Source organism: Zeus faber (genome assembly GCF_960531495.2).
Source record: "Zeus faber genome assembly, chromosome: 1".
NCBI lineage: Eukaryota > Metazoa > Chordata > Actinopteri > Zeiformes > Zeidae > Zeus > Zeus faber.
Genome location: NC_137193.1, coordinates 54,214,167 through 54,232,544, shown reverse-complemented (window position 1 = coordinate 54,232,544; position 18,378 = coordinate 54,214,167). Strand labels below are relative to the sequence as shown.

At 44.8% G+C, this 18,378-nt stretch overlaps 2 protein-coding genes across 3 annotated transcripts in view; one reads left to right on the top strand and one right to left on the bottom strand.

Annotated features, from left to right (window-relative positions):
• cyfip1 (cytoplasmic FMR1 interacting protein 1) overlaps positions 1 to 18,378 on the bottom strand; it is a 22,383-nt gene extending 4,005 nt beyond the window's left edge. The window contains exons 1-23 of one of the 2 annotated variants that reach the window (XM_080006697.1): positions 18,179 to 18,378; positions 14,549 to 14,669; positions 14,204 to 14,293; positions 13,489 to 13,566; positions 13,269 to 13,370; positions 12,985 to 13,166; positions 12,635 to 12,731; positions 12,269 to 12,397; positions 12,084 to 12,188; positions 11,585 to 11,676; positions 10,879 to 10,996; positions 10,013 to 10,135; positions 9,588 to 9,713; positions 9,288 to 9,454; positions 8,888 to 9,035; positions 7,537 to 7,690; positions 7,279 to 7,435; positions 5,902 to 5,998; positions 5,272 to 5,348; positions 5,044 to 5,152; positions 4,846 to 4,965; positions 4,535 to 4,734; positions 3,407 to 3,494 (exon numbers count right to left, since the gene is read on the bottom strand). In XM_080006697.1, coding sequence (XP_079862823.1) covers positions 3,407 to 3,494; positions 4,535 to 4,734; positions 4,846 to 4,965; positions 5,044 to 5,152; positions 5,272 to 5,348; positions 5,902 to 5,998; positions 7,279 to 7,435; positions 7,537 to 7,690; positions 8,888 to 9,035; positions 9,288 to 9,454; positions 9,588 to 9,713; positions 10,013 to 10,135; positions 10,879 to 10,996; positions 11,585 to 11,676; positions 12,084 to 12,188; positions 12,269 to 12,397; positions 12,635 to 12,731; positions 12,985 to 13,166; positions 13,269 to 13,370; positions 13,489 to 13,566; positions 14,204 to 14,293; positions 14,549 to 14,665 — 2,676 coding nt within the window. In that variant the 5' untranslated portion in view covers positions 14,666 to 14,669; positions 18,179 to 18,378. Of the gene's footprint in view, positions 1 to 3,406; positions 3,495 to 4,534; positions 4,735 to 4,845; positions 4,966 to 5,043; positions 5,153 to 5,271; positions 5,349 to 5,901; positions 5,999 to 7,278; positions 7,436 to 7,536; positions 7,691 to 8,887; positions 9,036 to 9,287; positions 9,455 to 9,587; positions 9,714 to 10,012; positions 10,136 to 10,878; positions 10,997 to 11,584; positions 11,677 to 12,083; positions 12,189 to 12,268; positions 12,398 to 12,634; positions 12,732 to 12,984; positions 13,167 to 13,268; positions 13,371 to 13,488; positions 13,567 to 14,203; positions 14,294 to 14,548; positions 14,670 to 17,797; positions 17,884 to 18,178 lie in introns of those variants that run through there. The other variant, XM_080006698.1, reaches the window with a different exon arrangement.
• fndc9 (fibronectin type III domain containing 9) lies at positions 2,234 to 2,872 on the top strand (the record flags this gene model as incomplete). The annotated part of the gene is made up of 1 exon (XM_080014822.1): positions 2,234 to 2,872. The coding sequence occupies one exon, from the start codon at positions 2,234 to 2,236 to the stop codon at positions 2,870 to 2,872; it is 639 nt and encodes a 212-aa protein (XP_079870948.1).

Here is an 18,378-nt window from a genome sequence, read left to right as displayed (position 1 = left end):
ACTCAGCTCGAGCGGGGGGAGTACGAGTTGTAGGTAACATGACACCAAAATATTAACACAAGCGGGCTGAGGAAAATGTACTTTAAAACGTCTTCAAACATATACATTCGACTGAAAAAAAAAAAAAGAAAAATGAAAGAAAAAAAAAACGTTGAGTTACATTTTTGTTAAAAGTCAATTTAACAGTCAGAAAACCATTTCTATGATTTCCAAAGACCGAGAACAGATTGCTTTGCTATTGCGAGTGATGACAGGTCCTTCCACCCCTCTCTCCATCCATCCATCCTCCCCCTCTCCATCCTCCCCTCTCTCCATCCATCCTCCTCTCATCCATCCTCCCCTCTCTCATCCATCCTCCCCTCTCTCCATCCATCCTCCTCTCATCCATCCTCCCCTCTCTAATCCATCCTACCCTCTCTCATCCATCCTCCCCTCTCTCCATCCATCCTCCCCTCTCTCATCCATCCTCCCCTCTCTCCATCCATCCATCCTCCCCCTCCCGCTCAGTTCAGAGAGGATGCTGGTGCTTCTTTAATCCAGCTACACTCATACCACTTGTGTAGCAGCAACAGAGGAGACTTAGACGGAACCAATCTCTTCTCCACTATTCTGCAATTTAAAGCAAAGAGGGCGGCAGCAGCTGGAGGTGAAGCCTTTTAATACCATGGCCGAGAAATAAATCCTGACAGGACGGAGGGGAAACTGGACGGCAGGACCCGCTCGACCAAAACTCCTGGGCGGCAAACAGATTGGGTGCGCTCGATGCCGTCTGGCACCACGCTCGAGGTAAGTCCACACTATTCCATTGGTAAAACTAGGAGAGACCGTCCAGCAGAAGCATATCTGCTATTTCTGTTGCTAGGGGTTACAAGTGAGACGGCAGAAATGGCTCCATGTGAGACGGTCAGGCACAAAATGAAAGATTGAAGCTTTGGATGTCAAATAAGACAAAGTGAGGGAAAATATATTTTGCTGGTCACTGTGTCCAGTTTGATAACAGAAATTAAGTCAAGTCGTCGCTGCCCCCATCAGAATATAGTTTAAGTTCCAAATTACATTACCTAACTTAAGCACCATAAATTCGTATTCTGTCAGAAATGACAAAACTGAGCTCTGAAAACCGAGATTAGATTGAAGTGGCATCATGCATTATCAGAGCAATTCTTTTCTTTTAAGAATGCCTCAATTTTAAATAAAAAGCAGCACAGTAATCGAGTAGAAATTTCAGAAATAAAAATAATATCCTTACGATGACCAAACAGTAATTCACATTGAGAGATTGTTGGACAGAAATTAATAAAATGCATTGTTTGCTAAAGTTACCAACTCTAAAGAAATGGAATTTTAAAACCAACGGCCTAAAAAAAAGAAATAATAAAAATAATATGAATAAAACAATAATATTTAAAATAATGCTAGACATTGAGGAGACCTGCATATATGTACAGTCTTTGTAGCTGTATTGTTTTCAATGAGCAGCAGGATTTCCTTCCAGCATGGACATTTGGTGGTGTGTCGTGGAAACTCTGGGCGACCGGAGGCTGACCTGGGGTCAGTTCTACCTCTTAGACTGGTTTAAAGGACCGGGCTCGGTGGTATTAGTTTGCTGCCTGTTCTCCTTTTGGGGCTTTGGCAGATGCTTCCTCCCGCCGCACAAAACACACACACTGGAGGAACACATAGCCCTGGACACAAATATAAAATTACCGAACATCTGTATGTAGTCATCCTTCCGGCCCCTGTGTACTTTGTTCCAGCTAATCCTTCCTAAAATACTTTTTTGCTGATACTTAATATAATGTTGTGTAAAGTTTATAATGCTGTAGAGAGAAGGCAGATGTGAGGGTTTTTTTTGCATTTAATCTGCTTTAAAATTCTATTCCATTTAGTTGCCGCAAATGGTCAGTTTTCTTGTCTTCCATCTTGTCTTCCTTTCTTATCTTCAAATTAAAATTGTAATGGGATTCCATCAGTCAACCCCAATACAACCAAAAAAATAGCCGCCGTTTTTGATCCATACTTTTGAGTGATCAAAGCTATGTGAAGTTGTCCATACCAGTTACATTGTTAAAACTGTGCAATAGCAAATTCTAACACTTTTTTTTTTTTTTTTTTTTTTTTTAAAGATGAGTCGTTGAGCTCAACAAACCAACAACATCTGGAAAAAAAATATTATTATTATAATAATAATAAATAAACATTCAAAATCCTATCTCGAGAGCGTAGCGTCGTCATGGTGATCACAGTGTACAACATCTCGGCCACCTCAGCCCGGGTGCACTGGCCGTCGTCGCCGAGCTGCCGCGACACCTTCTACAGCGTCATGTACGACCCCAACTGGAACAGCCTCATCATGGGCTACAAGCGCAAGAGCTTTATGCACGAGGAGCGCATCCCCGTCAGCCAGACCAGCACGTACCTGGGCAACCTGATCCCTAAGACCATGTACTTCCTGTGCGTGACGTGCCAGGCGGCCAACCCGGATCGGGACCAGTGTCAGGTTTTCACCACGATGAGCGACAGCGGCGAGGCCCACGAGCGCGGCGGCTGGGAGGTGGCCATGGGCATCTGGATGGCCAGCAGCATCCTGCTCCTGGTCATCGCCGGCGTGCTGCTGTGGGGCTGCCTCCACAATGTGTGCTCCCTCCCGGGCCAGAACCCTCAGGGCTGCGCCGTTCCCCAGGCCATGGCCCACCCCGACGTCCCTGGGCCTGGGTGCCTCTACGCGTCCAACGGCGGCAACGACGACGACGCCAAGCAGGCCACTGTCATCCAGAATCCTCTGTTCGCCTCGCAGGCCATCGGCCACATAATTACCCAGGACCATGAGCTGAGAACCTTCACTAAGCTGTCTGGCAGCGAGCCTGTGTAAGCCAACTAGATTGAGGTCATCCCAGCATTGTTCTGCCAGGAGGGAATTGTAATATTTTCATCTAGAGCCTAAATCCTATTTGTGTTCCAGAGATAATAAATGTGTTTTTAGGGGAAAATATCATTTTCACTTAGATTATATATATAAGTATATCGCAACACGTTTCAAGTTGTGTGTGATATATTTAAGTTATCTTCTTGAATATAAAAATCAGTCCAAGTGATTTACTCAATGGAATGTGAGCGTTATTTTTGATGCCTTTTGACTAGCACCATTTTAGAAAGAATACTTTTGTCAACGTCGCCCACGATCCTCATCCATTCATACCAACGCATTGTTTTCTTTGTGAGTAACACTTCCCACTTTTTATTTTTGACATGGATGTGGATGGAAACTATTCATAATATTATCATATTCACTTTAAGAAACAATTTGGCAAGTCCCCATAAGTCAAACACCCAGTGTATAAGAGGAGGGGTGAATAAAATAAAACAGATAATCAGCCTTTGGGGTGGTAACACACCCTACACAGACCTTGGATCCGTACAGGTACTGGGGCTGTGCGTTGGGCTGCTTGTCCCTCTGGAACTCCTGTGAGAAGGGCAGGATGGTGCGGACAAACCTAAACACAGAGATGGGAGTCTGGCTTGAGATGGAACTCTACCCAGATTACAGTTCATGAGTCATCGGGGTAGATGTATTAGCCATTAGTTGTTAAAAAAAAAAAAAAAAAGATCCACATGTTAAAAAAATATCATCTAAGTTACCCCTCCCGATCCTGCTTTGCTGTGTTTCGGAAAAAAAACATTATGGAGTCCTGTACAGCTTCTGTCATGTGGTGCTGCTGTTAGACAGCAAAACAGGAAAGACAACCCAGCCATCAAACAGCTGAGATATTCAAAACACGACAATATCGTTCCCCCGTGCTGTGCATTGGTAGGACGGCCACCACTCTACAGCACAGTGGTGTTTACCTGAAAGACCATCCCCACAGCAACCCAGAGCTTTCTGATCGTCGGTGAGGAGACCAGAAAACGAACACCAGTCGGGTTCGCTCAGCGCCAACGCTCCACTGACGGCGATACATCCCAGAAAAACATCCTTCCAGCACGCCCTGTTCCAGGCTGCTGCACAGCTAAACCTCCAGGTTTGCCTCAAAGTTCCAACACGAAACTGTACTAAAACATGTATAGTTTCAACCTTTCCATCAATTAAAGCCCTTAATCTTGAATTAGTCATCAGTTTGTCATTTGAATCCAACCAGTCAACTGATATGCTTCTACCAAGCCTGGCGAAAGCTTTGACTGAGGACCATTTATAAGAAAGCACAGGGGTCCTACATACCAAAGAAAAGTAAAAAGGATACATTTAGTTTAGCAGTTTATGAAATTTTTTAATACATTACTTTTACCTTTCCAAGAAGAAGGCAGGTATTGATTTTCCAATACTTTTCGACAATGTACAGCACCAGGCTGGTTCAGGGTCATCATAATGTATTGATCATCAAAATGTACTAATGAGTACACTACAACAGGCTTGATGGCCAACATGTATTCAGAATCCAGCAGCAGGATTTATCCAGCTGAATAATCACAACTATAACATTAAACGACGCAAAAGGTGCCGCGGCTACCCCCCGGGGTGGAGGATAGTCCAACCCACCTGTTAGTGGAGCCATTGTAGCAGTAGTTTGGCAGGAAGTCGTAGTTGAGTTCCCAGAAGACGTGCAGCGTGATGCGGCCGTACGGCGCCGACACGTTGTGGTTGGCCTCGCGGAACATGGCGTCCATGCTGTCCAGTGTGAGGAACTTGCTGAGCAGCTTGTGGGTCATGCGGTTGATCTCCAGGAGGCCCTCGAGCTCCTGGAACATAGGGGTGAAAAATGAGCACAAGGAAGTAAACAACGGAGGGAAAGTGTATGGATAAACAGAGAGGTGGAAACAACACTTCAAACTACAGCCGGGAGCACGCACCATGATGGAGGTGAGGTCCTCGCTCTCGAAGCGATTGATGGCCAGATCCAGAGACTTGTAGAGAGCGGCCGACACCCTCTGTGTGATCAGTCGGTTCAGGTCGATGGAGCGGCCGAGGAGCTGAGGGCCGGTCAGACGGCAGTCAGGTTAGACAGGAGCAGGACACTGCGTCACAAAACCAAAATAAATGAGAAGTACCTGGACATGGCGTTGCTTCAGGAGGGTTTCGTAGCGGTTGGAGGCTGGCCACGGAATGTTGGCCCCCTGGTTCTTACACTCGGTTCTCAACCGTTTGTCCAGGAGCAGACTGGGAGGAGGAAGAATTCAAAATTATTTAAAAAAAAAAAAAAATAAAAATAAAAAAAAATCACTCAATATTTTCAGATAAAACAAGCTGAAAAAAAAAATGACCGGCCTATTATTTACCTTCCAGCAAGAATTTTGTAGTAGGCAAATATCTGATCGGCCAGCTTGTAAACAAACTGATCAAAGCAGAGGTTCACCTGGAATGACATCACAAAACATTATTAATTTATGCGTCAATGTGTGTGTGTGTGTGTGTGTGCGCGGTGAGAAACATTCCATATTAAGTCCTGTGTATTGTGTTATTTTTACCGTGCGAGCACAGAAAGAAAAAAAACAAGGGAAGGTCTCAAGGTGTATTTTTCTTAGAGCTGAAAGGTGTTTTTGTTTTAATTGGCGAGACGAATGACAAACAAGTGGCTCAATCGCGAACAGACAAGGCGGCCTCCGCCCTCAATACTGCAAAGCCTTAGACGGACCTTGTAGATCCACAATCTCTTTGGTCGAAGTCAAAACAATGCATTTAGTTTGAAGAAGACAAAGTCAACGTTAGGGAAGCGTTATTAAAACAAAACACTGATTTGCCCTTGAAATTGAGCGACCCGATTACAAATTAGAAATAGTCGTTAGAAGGGCAGGTACAGACTGTGTCAGTGCTGCTAGAAACACTGAGTGACAGCACAACATTATCTTTAATAAACACCACTCAAACCCTGTATAAACGCTTTAAATCTCGGCTCCAAATGGTTTTACCTCTGCCTCGATCTCATCATAGAGGAACTGTTTCTTGAATTTGGTCAGAGCGTAGTGTGCGCTGTCATTGTACAGGTCCAGCGGGTAAAGCACATATCTGGAAAGAGGAGGACGTGGACAAACAGATTCAAAAGACTAAAACATTGTGATCAACAGCCAGACGCCTCTTCAGCGCAGATCAAACTGGACTCCATTAAACCCACAAAGTAAAAAGGCGGCGGACGCTGAAAAGCAATTGAATGCTGAGCCGTGAATTGTAAAGATAAAGAGGCTGGGATGTACATTTAAGTACATGTTGCTCTGGAAACAGAGTGCATTGTGAACTGCAGAATTGAATGGAGCGAGGCAATGGCAACGTTTCCGTTCGAGTTCTCTGACTGCAACGCGGAGACGTGAGTTGCTCATTTCATTTTCTTTAGACACGGGGAAACACAAAGCCAGACCTTGAGAATTTTTTTTTTTTAAGTGTCATGTTTCAAGTCCTTTTTAAGCACATCTTTTGCCATTGTCTATTTTTCATATATGTGTGTGTGAAAAATAGACAATGGCAAAAGATGTGCTTAAAAAGGTGTGTGTGTGTCTAATCTCTACTATTTTAAGTATATATTTCCAAACATTCTGGATGAAATGTACATTTTCCAGGAATAATCTATGTCGTAAAAGCAATTTTGGAATTGTTTTAAATTGTTATTATTTGAATAATAAAACCAGGAGGAATATAACAGGTTTTGAACGACTGCATTTTTTTTCAAGGACTTTCCAAGCAATTCACCAAGAACAAGGGGCTATTTTCATGGTGTTAGAGTTAAATTTGTGAAGATGAAATTCAAGCACTTCATGGTAAGAACCCAGTTTACAACCGTTAATAGTCCCACATATAAAAGGTATAATAAATATTTCAACAGCAACGCTCTAAATATTTAATTTTTTGGGGTTCTAACCAGCTCGATATTGGCTGCCTTGTGCCTGAGAGGTTGAAGTGGAAACTGTGAAGTTTTGGATAAACTGCTCAAAATCAGCAGCTCATTTATACTTAAATGTTTCATGGAAATCTGTCCATGAGTCAAGGATCACCAGTATAATCAGAACAAAAAAGATTTGATCGTCTTAACCAATGTGTAAAAGTAGATGTCAGCAAAAGCTTGAGGGTTTTGTTTCAGGAAGTAAAACTAAACTGAAAAAAGAATGACCTTTTTCGTTCTATTTCTTTTCCCCCACAAAACCTATTTCCATATTTATACGGATTTCGACAAAGAAAAAAATAATATAGATAATCCAGAGAATGACAAAGCATTGGAGGAAATAAAATCAGAGGGAATGGTGTGTTGAGTCCTGTAGAGTCGTATGGAGATGAACAATGCTGGTGCTAGAGCTCACTCCATCATGGAGGCCTCCTTGGTCTCCAGGATGTGGTCGGTGAGGATCCAGGGCATGGACATCTCGATGGGGAACTGGATCCTGCGGCCCATGGTCAGCTCCAGGAAGAACTCCCTGAACCAGAGCTGGGACAGGTCACAGCACTGCTGCAGGGTCTCTGCACGGAGCGAGGGGGACACGCGACGATTACCAAAAAAAAGTGTTTAACAAGGCGACCCTGGAAGTCGCCGGCGCCATGCTTTGCTCGTTTCTTCTCACCGCTGAAGTTCAACAGATGAGTATAGAAGAAGGACTCGCGGTGGAACTTCTCGATGTCCAAGATGGTGGGGCCTTCCAAGCTGCTGCGGAGCGTCTTCTTGGAGCCGCTCTTGTCGGCTATGAGAGACTCTAGCATGGTCCTCACCATGTAGAGCTGAACAGGAGAGGAGGGTGAAGATGGAGATTGAAATCTTCACATATCATAATCTCATTTAAAATGTGGGTGGTGTGGTGTCAAATCAACAGAATTATGACAAAAACAATCAAGTCTATCCCTTAGAATTGACAAAATTCTAAATGTCTCAGCCCATAATGGAAAACCATATTCTAGATAGAAGATGTGCTGTTTCCAGTTGAGATAAATATGAACACTTTTAGTTTTTTTTAGCTGAGGTTTGCAGCGCTGCACCTGGAAAGCTATTATTGTTGGAACTAAGCTGATAATGCCATGCACGCTATGTGACATAACAGACACAGCATCATAATATGTGTGATGTTGCTGCAGACACAGGAGATTACCATTCGGCTCCAAATGTGATTAGATGGAATCGTACAATAGCACGGTGAGAGGGAGGGCATATTGTTAAGCGTTCTGAACTGAACTGGTGTTAATAGGCGGAAGTTTGGAACTAAGTAGAAAATAATCTATAATTCTAGGAATATCTCTCCGTCTGTCCTTCCATTATCCCGACAGCCGTTCATCTGATCTACTTCACACTTGGCGGGTGTGTCGCTGGGGGCCCAAGGATGTGCAGTGTCAAATTTGGTGCAATTTGGACACGCGACACATGTAACGTTAATAAACTTTAAATAAACAGCGAGGCAGGGGGGGGGCGGGGCTTCAGGGCTCTGGGGCTGAGTCACAAAGAACGTCTTGAATGGTCGTGATCAGGAATGAATCATTGGCATTTTGTTAAACTGTGTCATTCACGTGTCTGAGAAGGTCTTTAATTTTGTACGGGCATGTACTAGTTAAAAAAATACATACAACATGTTAATAAAAAAAAATTATAATAAAGAAAAAAACAATAATATAAATGAAACAATAAAATACAAATTTCTGTTATTGAAAAATGAACTAGTGGCGAATACATCTATGTTGTTGTACAAAATGTGTTTTATATAACATTTTTGTTTGGGTTGGGTTCATATAAGCCATTTTAAGACATAGGCATGTGTTTAGGCAATGGATGAGCATTTTGTATCAATTAGTACAATTTTACCTTATTTTAGCGTCATTTTAAGGGCTGAATTAAACACATCATTTTTATAATAAATGAAAATAAAGTTATGAAAATATTCCTTAGTTATCAGGGAGGCTGCGGAAGGAGCCGAGGCGGAGATGTGAGACCTGCGTGCTGGAGGGCCCAACGGCGCGGCGGGGAACCTTGATGTCAAAGCCGCCTTTAGGATCCTTTTCTCCGCGCAGGGCCGGGTCGTTGTGCGGCTCCCGCCCCGCCTCCCAGTCGCAGATCGTTTTGCGGATGGCCTGGAGGACGCTGTTTTGAAACAGGATACAGGATGGGTTTTTTGTTGTTGTTGTTGTTGTTGTTGTTGTTGTTGTTGTTTTTTATTCAATAATGTCCCCAGTGGTAAGTCACTGAGAGTAAGAATGATTATCGCAGTCAAACAAATGCAAAGCGGAAATCACTGCTGGTACAACAGGTCCAACAATGTCTCTACTACACACAGTGACACATAAACAACAAGCCCTTTTCAACAACATTTTAGGGGCGTGCTGCGGTCCAAACCTCTGAATGACATTCTTCTTCTTCTTGATGGCCTGACGCAGCGGGTCCCGCAGCGTGACCTGAGCGAAGTCCTGCAAGGCGGAGTAGATGGTGTGGCGGATGGCGTGGTTGAAGACGCTCTCCATGCGTCCCATCAGCACCTGCAGACCTTTGATCATGGCCATCACCTGCAAAGGAGCACCGGATTTGAATCAGGGACAAACGGCAAAGTTGAGCAATATTAGGAGGAAATAAAATAAAAAAAAATAAAATCAACGTTTCAATTGAAGAGATAGTGTGTAGGCTAGACAGGTAGGGGACCTCCACGAGGGCAAACTTCTCCTCGCAGGTGTAGTTGTATCTGGTGGCTCTCTCATACTCCTCGGCGTTGTCCGGACACTCCTTGTTGGAGTATTTGTCTGTGGGATGCACCAGCTTCCAGGAGTACTACACAGGGGAAAAGACACAAAAGATTGTTTCCAGCATTTAACATAATCATCCTCTAATACAGTCGTCCTGCACTTTCCCTTCACATGTGCTTTCGACGTTGCATGAACCTAAAAGTACCTGATCTCTAATTGTGGCTGATGATAAACAGGAAGCTGCTGTCGTCATTTTGGTTTTTATTAGTTCTTGAGGTGAATTAACTTGTTTCATAATTGTGTCATTTTGAGCGGTGAACAGGTTTGTTTGGTTTTTTTTTTAATCCAAAAAACATGAAATTGATTTATGGGTTTTCCCCTCACCACTTCCATGACGTGAGCGCTCCACTGGGAAAGCAGCTGCATGCCCTGCAGGGCCAGGTCGAACAGCTTCCTGTACTCCGAGTCGGTTTTCTGGGATTCCTGTCGGCCCGACCCAGTCACCACCTGCATGGGGTGGGGTATAAGAAAGAAAATAAGAAAATATCCTGAATTCTACCTGATCACTGTAACTACATTTGACTCATGTGCATCATCAGCGGGAGGAGAACTGAATGTGATGCAAGGGGGAAGCTGCGTGAAGAAAGTAAAAAAAAAAAAAAAATTATCGTGATCCAATTAAAGCCAGAGCAAACTACATAGTGCAGCTCCCGCTTTAACCGCCTTGGTAGATTTGATCCCTGGTGCTCATGAAAAATTTCCATATTAATCGCCGCTGCGTGCCGTCATGAGGCATCTGCTGCAAAGCTGATTAAAATCGCCGACGGGGAGTTCAACCATCTCCGTGCGTAGAGACGGCTCTTAAGGATGACTTACAAAGCGAGCCGGCTTGAGCTGTAGCAGGCGGTGGAAGCATGTGGCGTTGCATTAAAGATAAGCCGAATATGTTCCGAGGGCGTCGAGGGGGGAAACACGTATGGGTTTGATGTCCTAATGCAAGGAACCGCCGCCGGACTCGCAGAAGAACCCATTTAGACCCGGCCTCATCAGGATCCTTTCCCAGGTGGACAGAGGTCACACCCGACGTTGAGATCAGACCGGATGCGATCGTACTTTATTGATTCCGTTGCAGCGGCTCGACAGGGAAGGTTAAAGTACAGAGTCACGGTAGGAGAACATACGCTAAACTCACAATACATACATACTAATGAGCGGTCCCGGCGGCGGAGGGCGACGCCCGCTGCACTGACCTCGCTGTTGCTGTAGCGCGCTAGCTCCGAGATGAAGCGCATGTGGTCCTCACGGATCTGGATCATTTGCTCGCAGATGTTGTACTGGGGGCTGCTGGACGTGGACGTGCACGACCACCTGCGGGGGAGGGGGCAGAGAAACATGCAACAGGAATGACATTCTCCTTTCTGCGGAGGGGAAATCTCCTGATTTTCAATATTTAAGTTGAATTCAGTGAGATGGCCGGCGCGCTGAATGTAGGAAGTTAAACGTTACGTTCTAGTTAACTTCATATCCCCCCCACTATGAATCCTGTACGCTGGACAAGACATTTTTGCGTTTCCTTTTCTCGAGGTAGAGAACACATTTGCCAACAATTTCAGAGGCAATTTTCTTTAAATCAATGAACAGGAAATTGTTCTTTATTTCTTAGTTAAATTCTCTAAATGGGGGGGGGGCATTCACAATTCCAACTTGAAAATGTTGAATTAAATGACTTCATGACTTTAACTGATCTTACCAAAAGGTTAAGAAAAAGAAAAATAAGAATCATGCTGACGGTAAAATGGGGACAGAGAGCAACATTATTCAAAGCATTAACTTTACTTTCGGCAACATGTTCAGCTTGTGTGGGACAAGGCAACGGGACATTTTCCTCCAAATTAAATCCCCTCAAGTCTCTGACCCCTAGGGTATTCCTACGGGTGACGTTGTGCGGCGTCTTACCTCGACTTGTTCTCCTCAAAGTGAGCGCTCGTCTTGATGTACCTGGACAACTCGATCTGCATGTCGCCAAACAGGGGGACCACCTGCAGTTGCTGTGAGGTCCCGAAAATACAATTCACATTTATGCCCTCATGTTCACACTCGTATGCAAAACATCACTTCCTCTGCTTTTCCCTGGACAACATTTCCTGTGCCTAGCGTCTCTGCTTGTGGGATCCCTGCGAGGCCAAGTCATTATAATCATAATCACATCTCAATGGGATTAGGGTGTCGACCTCTCGCCAATTTCACTGCATATACGTATGAAAGTATGTATATGACGAATAAACCTCTTGAATCTTGAATCTAATGAGGCGCTGTGCGAGTGCGCGCTTCACAGTGCATGTGCTTCATCCGTCTAAAATTGTGTTTTTGCCACTTGAACGTCCTTTTATCTGGCCGCTGTATGGGGAGAGAGTCTCTCATTATCATTACATGCACCCACGCTCACGTTTATTACCTTGAAAAACTTGTCAATCTTGGTGAGGTTGATTCTCTTCTTGGCGTCTAGTTTGTAGATGTTGCTGTTGTTCCCGTCCATCAGGTAGAGGCCGAAACCCATGACCTGCGAATCGGAACGGAGGACGGGTCAAGCGGCTCCGTGAGTGCCAAGCGCCAGGGGGAGAGAGAGAATAATACTCTTACCTTCAGAAGCATGTGCTTTTCGTTGGGGGTGAGATACATCTTGTTCTCGTAGTAGTCGACACACAGGTTGACAATGTCCGCCAGCAACTCGTCGTATCCGTTGATCACCTCTAGCTGCTGCTGCAGAGACTGGAATATGGAACAAAACCGAGATCAGCGGGAGGTCAAATCAGGCCAAGTACCATTCTCAAAGATTCTCGTCACCCATTTGATTTATTTTTTCGAGTAGATTAGAAGCCTACTCCAGAATTACAGCTTTTAGACCAGAACTGAACAAAACTGCCACCAGGAAAGTTTTTAATATTCATGTCCTCTAAGCTAAGATTCTACTGTGTCACTATGAGAACTCCACTTCATCCCTCCCACCTGAGTGATCTTGTTGTGGTTGGCCAGGAACATGGACAGGTTCTGAGACTCCTGGATGGACGAGGGCTCGGACATTTTTCTGAGGAACTGGGCGGCTCTGGAGGGAGAGGAGACGAAAGGGTTTTGTTGCATAATGTAAGAAAGTGCGTTCGTTAAGGCTGCACGGCTAGATTCCAGTGCACGTGGATAAAAAAGATAAAATAAAACTTAACATGCTTGGACGAATAGAATAGTGAATAGAAGTGAATAAAAATAAAATAAGACTCAAAAAGGTAATACAGAGTGGGGGTACAAAAAAGAAGTAAAGGGATTAGATTTATGTATTCTTGCATTTTTATATATTCCAGTACCTTTTGTAGGCGGAATGGTCATTCTTGACGCTGCACTTCATGTTCTTCAGCTCGTCCAGCACGGCAAACATGTTGATGAACTTTCCCAGCGTGAGCAGGTACGCCTCAGACACAAAGTCTTTTCTGCGCTCCGTGTGACAGAGGCGGCGAACTTCCCCGCAGAAGCGGTCGATCGCCGTGCGCTGATAAAATGAGAGAGTGGGTTTACTTTCCAGTCTCTTTCTAAAAAGAAAATCGATGCATGAAATGATGATAAAAAGAAGTCACGGTCACGATTGTGTTACCTGGAAGTACATGAAATTCATCAGCTTGGTGACCTCAGGCTCCAGGACCTCGACCGTCTTCTCGTAGATCTCCACTCTGTTGGGCTGCTCGTTGCACTTCACCTGGAAGAGGAGGTGACGAAGAGCAAATTAATAGAGGACAAAAAAAAAAAAATGGAGATTCAAAGTGAAATGAGGACACAGACATTTGGATATTTTCTAAACTTAAGACAGTGTTTACCTGCGGTATGGCACGTGAGCAGCTCCTCCAGGTGTAGAGCATGATGGCATACTCCTGTCCCTCCTCCAGCATTTCATTCTAAATAAACACAATATACAGCGCGCGCACACGCACACACACACACACACACACACACACACACACACACACACACACACACACACACACACACACACACACACACACTTTGTTTATAGTCCACCAGTCATAGTCTGCTAAACCCTCTCTAGGAATAAAGGAATAAGAAGCATTAGTAGAGTTTGAGGTCCAAACCAACCAAATCTGTCTGTAGCCACACACACGCACGCGCACACGCTTCATGGGTCACGTTTCGGTGCATTCAAAACGGGCCCGGTCGCATACAAAGTGCCGTTTGATTCAGACCCCAGGCTCTAAGACCGCAATTATCCCCCACTAATTAGACACAAAGCACTTTCTTTCCCGTTAGAAAAGAGGCTCAGAGGCGACCATTTGTTCCCCAGCCATTAAGGAGACACGGTGTTTAGGCCTGCGTCCTCTGTGGCGTCTGAGGGTCAAAAATAGACCAAGCTGTTATGGGCCAAACACCTCCTCATTATGAAGCTTCATCAAAGCCATTTCTCTCATGGACCACCTATTGTGCTGGAGAGGTCATCTTGTTGCCTAAAAGATTGTGAAATAAGTGAGAAAGAATGGATGTGAAGACTCTGAAGAAGGCACGAGATCTGTACTTTACCATGCTGGAGTGGACCGTCGCCTGCTCGATGTATCTGGCGATGCCGGTGACAAAGGCATTGCGGTCCTCGAAATTTGTGTTGAAGTTGGGCTGTGGGGAGATCGGGGGAGAGATACTCGGTGAACAAAAAAAAGAACTATTTTACCTGAAGTGGAGGGAAGAAAAGAAGCGTCGTCCTTTAATACTCAAGTACATGCAGGGATGGACCAATCCAACAAATATGAGGTAATACAACGAATCAAGATCACCCGATATCAGGAGTCACAGCAAACATGCCAGTTTTAAAATAAATGTGCTTTAATAACACATAAAGTTAAAAAAAAAGATTTCGGGTGTCGTATCCACCTGGTAGATGAGGGAGGAGGGCAGCGGCTCGATGCAGGGCTGCTGGTCCGGCAGCGGCAGCTCCTCCAGCAGGTCCACGTTGGAGAGCGCGTCCTCCAAGGTCACCGTGGACGTCATTCTGCTACAAAAGGTGGAAAAGAGACGTTTCTACTGGTGTTCCCATGAGCACAGTGTACACGTTTCAGAGCGCGGCCTTCATACTGGGAACATCAAGGACGGGTGAACACAAAGCACTTCTACATACAAATCGACATTTTTTTTTTTTAAATCTGAGCTGCTGTGACACGGCTATACCCCTCTGGGGATGCATATAATATCAATCAATCAATCAATCAATGCCAGATGTATGGCCTATGGTGCAAAATCCAGGGGCTATCTGAACATTTGAATATATGTTACATATATAAATGTTGGTTAAAAAAGGTAGTATCTAGAAACCGGTATCAAAGTCAAGGGATTCGCACTTGAGCCGACTATATTTCAGCGATATCCATCCCTAACTATGGCCATTAAAAGCTGAACCTGAGGACATCAAGTTCACCAACGCAAATTAACTTCTTTCCCCAACACAGCACAAGCCGCTCCACGGGCCCGATGTTGTGGGTTGTCGTAATCTGGTTTGCATTCTATCACTCGGGGCTGACTGCTGATTGTGGAACTTCATTGACATTGAACAATCAAAAAAAACACATTGCTATCAGAATGGACAGAGTCAAACAATCTGCCTCCGCTACTCCGACCATTAACACAAAAGACAAAGGGGTCAGAGGAGGTCAGTGGTTTGTGTTTCAGAGAGGAGAGGATTCCCTGCAGACAGTGTGAAGTCAGGCTCTCGAATATCTCAAAGAGGAATTATCTATTATCCTACTACTGTGTTGGAATACATACAAGGCTGCAGGCAACACAGAATTAATTATTTCCACATAATATAAGAGCATACCATCCAAACATTACCATTTTAAAAGCACATATCTGATAGCACTGACATTCTGATTTGTATTTTTAGTTTTTTTACAGCTCAAGTACTCCGACAGGATATTAACAATTCTTTGAGACGAAAGAAGAAGACAGAAAATAAATAAAACAAGACGGAATAGCTTTTCCAGACTTTGCCACTCTGCATTGTAATTTGGTGCAATGGCACTGCTGCATTGGTCATTCATGGTACTTTCAGGTCAGCAGTTCTGATACCATTTAACAACCCCTGTCATGCCGAGGCCGAAGATCCAACACAACAGAATTTTAATCTGATAACGTTAAATTAATGTATGAAAATAACCCTTTTCCATGAACTCATCTAAGCCGCAGAGACGTAAGACTGACACAAGCCAAAAATTTGCCGGAATAGAAAAGATTTTGAAGATAAAAAAGTTAGATATGAGTCACATTCAAAGTGAAAACTAACATGGCAGCAAATTCAGCTGCTCACAAGACTGGTTTTGCGGCCTATGGGTCAATGTTAACCCTGGTGGACAAACAACTTCCACAATGAAATAAGGAACCTCATGGTTCTGCTGCAGTTCACAGTTCCTCTTAAAATGTCTGCATTAAGACCGAGAGCTGACATCTCTTAAGGAGGAAGAAAGACATCAACAAGAAAATAAACAAGAAGCGATGTCTCTCAAAGTCCAGTCCAGTCAGTCAAGGAGGTAGACGCTTGGCCGCAATAATACATTTAGACAGACGCCATGCGTTTGTAGCGCAAGTGCCATACTTAAACCCTAAGGAGCTTAAACCAGGACTCAGTGTGCCAGGTAGAGGGCAAAATAGAGAACTGATAAAGGGCTTTCCTTTCCTTTTTCCTTTGAAATCCCTTCCGGGTCACCCGGTGGCCTGCTCCCGAACTCCTTGAGCGTCCCTCGAGACGCTTCGATTGGGAACACACCGACGTCTTCGTCAGCAGTTTTATGAGGAAAGCCGGGAGCGAGGGACAGTGAGAGACAGCGAGGAAGGCGCGGCACGCCGGCGCTGTTGCATCGTGTCCGGTAGAGCGGGTCAAAGCCGCGACCCCCCGGGTGCCATTCTGCCACAACAGGCCCGACACCAGCAGGGTGGGAGCAGGCTCATCCTGTGGCGGGCGGCGAGGGTGCGACGTCAATATTTAAATGTAACACCAACAATAACCACACAACCCGTAGCCTTTCCACCCCCGGAAATACCTCCGAGTGGATCGGTAAAAATAATAGAATAGGCTAAATGTTTTACTAGAGCAGCCAAAGAAAGGCCAATATACACGATTCCCTCCTGAAGATGACGGTTCATTTGCAACAGGCTGCCAAAAGTCAGATAGTAACTCAGGAAGCTTGGCTGCAACATCTAACACCTTTTTTTTTTTTTTTTTCACCTTTTGACAGTTTCTTCATTTATTACGTCGTAGGTGCCACCGTGAACGCCTACAGAAGGACGAGCCCCCGCTCTTCTACCCAATGTTTGTTTGTTTTTTTATGTCAAATCAGATCACAGAGATTCTCCAATCTCTGTGATCTGATTTGACATAAAAAACAAAAAACTTCCTCACTCTTATACTACCTGTAAACTGAACAGTTGTGCATCTGTTTCCATGGCGACACATGGGTTAGATTTACTCTGGTTGAGTCTATTAACATGAACATAAACAACAACAAGCTGATGCAGTGGCATTTGTCTTTGGAGTTAGTTGGGTTCAGGAAATGATCTTGCCTGTATATGCTTGTACTGAAGGACATTTTCCTGAAATCCCCATGAAAGTAAATCACATATGTATGTACATATGCATATATGGTAACAAAAATGTTTTGTTTGGGGTTTTTTTTTTGGGGGGGGGGGGGGTTGTAGGTGAACCATTCTCTTACACGGTGTCGAGTCAGTGTGTGTGTGATATTTACATAAATCCCCATTACCCTCGACATGATCTGGGAGAGGTCGCAAAGGTATTGGACAGAAAGGATCCAGCACAACAAACTATTTCAACTATGTCAACTACATGCCTCTGCATTGTAGCCCCCCCCCCCCAGAGCAATGGTGGGAAAGAGTACAAACTACGCTTTTTTTTTTTTTTTTAGAAAAAAGGGGGGACCCCTCTACCTACCCGGGGTGGGCACCGTGATTCACACGTTTAACCCCTTGGGTAAAACCACCGCCCCGTTTAAAAAGACACGTCCCCGCAACGGGAGAGGGGCAGCTTCACCACGGGCCATCACAACGGGTCCCAACGGGGTACGTTCAAACTCAACCTGGACGCCGAAGACAACAGATCAACCCCTGAAATACCTTGGAAGTGTACTTTCGGGATGGGCCCAACGGCACTCAAAAGGAAGCGTACTGTACGGCGGCCGCGGCTGGATTCCTCGGAGCAGCTGCCCCTCACATGCGTGGCTCTCCTGTCTTAAATCCCCCCCCCCACACACACACACACACACACACACACACACACACACACACACACACACACACACACACACACAAACTCACACCAGGAATCTAACTCATCGCCATGTTTTCAAACGACAGCTTTCGGAACTTCGGCTCGGAGTGCGCGGCCAGCGCGCAGAAATCCATGTGGAATTTCCAAAGCGGCAACACCCCGAAAACTCCGCGACATTTTCGTCGGCAAGTTCGAGCCGAGTCCGAAAGCGACGCGTCTTAACTCACCCGGAGGTTTTTGGTTTTTTTTGGGTATATTCCGGGGATCTACGGCTTCATCAACGTTCGCCGCACGGAACGGGGATCCGCTCTGGAAGCTGGGACTCGCGGCCCGGAACGTCTCCTTGTCCGAGCTCTTTTAGTTATTGATTTATTTATTTGATTTTTTATTTTATTTTTCTCCCTCTTGTCGAGCGCCGGAATCTTTC